Source organism: Trachymyrmex septentrionalis, unplaced genomic scaffold, assembly GCF_001594115.1.
Source record: "Trachymyrmex septentrionalis isolate Tsep2-gDNA-1 unplaced genomic scaffold, Tsep1.0 scaffold62, whole genome shotgun sequence".
Classification (NCBI taxonomy): domain Eukaryota; kingdom Metazoa; phylum Arthropoda; class Insecta; order Hymenoptera; family Formicidae; genus Trachymyrmex; species Trachymyrmex septentrionalis.
In genome coordinates, this window is record NW_017305800.1 from 3,169,955 (window position 1) to 3,171,817 (window position 1,863).

Sequence of the window (1,863 nt, forward strand, 5' to 3'; positions counted from 1 at the left end):
AAATCACTTTTTCGTGCTCTTTATCTCGGCTCGATGTAACAAAAGGTGTATTCTCAACCGTTCCGAATGGAGCAAGAAAGTTTCCTTAAATCGGCTCTCCGCCTCGAGGTGTCTTCCCTTTCCCTACCTATCTCTGCTCTCCACCCTTCGCCGTGAGACTCGCCGAGCGAGTGTTATATCTGGAGCAGTTAAATTGTCATTTGGATATCAAAGGGACGCGACACCCCGCGCGCGGATAAGGGCGCGAGAGGTAATTTGGCTCAGCGAAACGCAAACATTGCTCTCCGTGTGCCCCAAAGTCGTGGAATATAACGGCCCTGACGAACGCACGAATTCACACCCACGTGCCACGAAACAGCCCTCAGCTATTGTTGCTCAAAGCATAATGGAATCTCGGCCCCGTCGTCTCTAGCCCCGACGATAAAGATGGAGCGAGGGATGGAACGGGGGAAAGGGAGGAATGCGGGACAGAGAGCATCGTCGATGCCGATTCCTCTCGCACGTCCGCGCGCACGCCGGTTAACCGGGACTTAATGGCCTCGCAATTGGATTTTACCATTGCTCTTTGCTCAAGGAGGCGCCATTTCACGCTTACCGATCAGATCCGCGTCCTTTCGTCGCACGCTCGCACGCACTGTACATAATGCTCTTCACCATCCTTAATTCTCTGCACTCTGAGAGAGATATACATATATTCTGCACGATATATATTACTTACAAAAACTTTTTTACCCTTTAATCAAAAGATTTGGTTGTTTTAATTTAGTTTCAAAATTTAGTTTCATTCTATTGTAATTTCGATTGGAATAAGACAATTTTGTAATTAAAAAGTACGAAGATTTTTGCAAGTCACATATCGTAGAAAACAGCTCTCTTTCAGTACGTTTACGTGATTTTTATTTGTAATCGACGGTCAAAGATATAGCCAAAAGTTTCTCTTCTCTCCAATCGTGAGAATCAGTTAGATGTTACCTTTGAAATTTACTGAATTCATCATAAAAACTCTCGTAAAAATTTTCAATTCGCTCTTATATAATAACCTACTCTAGCTCGAAGAAAATGGCATAATTTTATAAATGTCGCCCGTTGCATAAATCGCTCGGAAGGACAGGAGCGAGACGCGTGTGCCCGGTTAATTCGGCGCGATATCATTAAAGGGACATTTTCCAGTTTTCACCCTAATCCTTGCGAAATTCAGTGAGCAAACCCGCGGCCCTTTCACGCCTGCCTTCGTCCGTTATCCCGCCCGTCCCTATTCCATCCCCCTTTTGCGCGCGGCTGACGGTAGCTGCCGGTTTTGCACTAATTACCGCTTCGTTTCATCCTTCGCGCGCGTGGTTCACGCCTCGTCGAATCCGCGCGTCGTTCCCGCCGCGCGCCGTCCGTGCGCGTTGCGAGCCGACGGACTTCTCTCCTCGAGGCGATTCCTTCAACGCTGTCGAGGCAACGGAGCGCGTTATCCGAACGCCGATATTAATCTTAAGCCGAGAACGCTAGTGAGACTACATTATGCGCGTTGATTACATAGCGGAACGGGTATTGTATTATGTAGGCTATATTATAAATGCTTTGCCACACACAACATGCACACGCCCTGTCGTTTTGTTGTTCAGTTGTCTGTCAATTTCGTGTACTTTTTTTTGTCGCAGAATCGCTGGTGCAGGAACTCGAGCTGGAGAGAAAATCGCGGCAGCACCAAGCGGCCGAGAGGGACCAAGTCAAGTCTCCTCTTCAAGGTGCGTTGTATAAAAATACGAGATCATTTTCGCGCGTGTTTATTCCGTAGAATTTCTTTTTTTCCTTTTTCTTCCAATCACTTCATTTTATTCATGCGTATCACTCTTTTTCGTGTTCCGCCATGCG

At 47.0% G+C, this 1,863-nt stretch overlaps 1 protein-coding gene across 1 annotated transcript in view; it reads left to right on the plus strand.

Moving 5' to 3' along the window:
• The window catches only part of LOC108752915 (dachshund homolog 2), a 204,410-nt gene that overhangs the window by 200,130 nt on the left and 2,417 nt on the right, over positions 1-1,863 (plus strand). Inside the window, 1 exon segment of the mRNA XM_018494127.1 lies at positions 1,650-1,736. Coding sequence (XP_018349629.1) covers positions 1,650-1,736 — 87 coding nt within the window.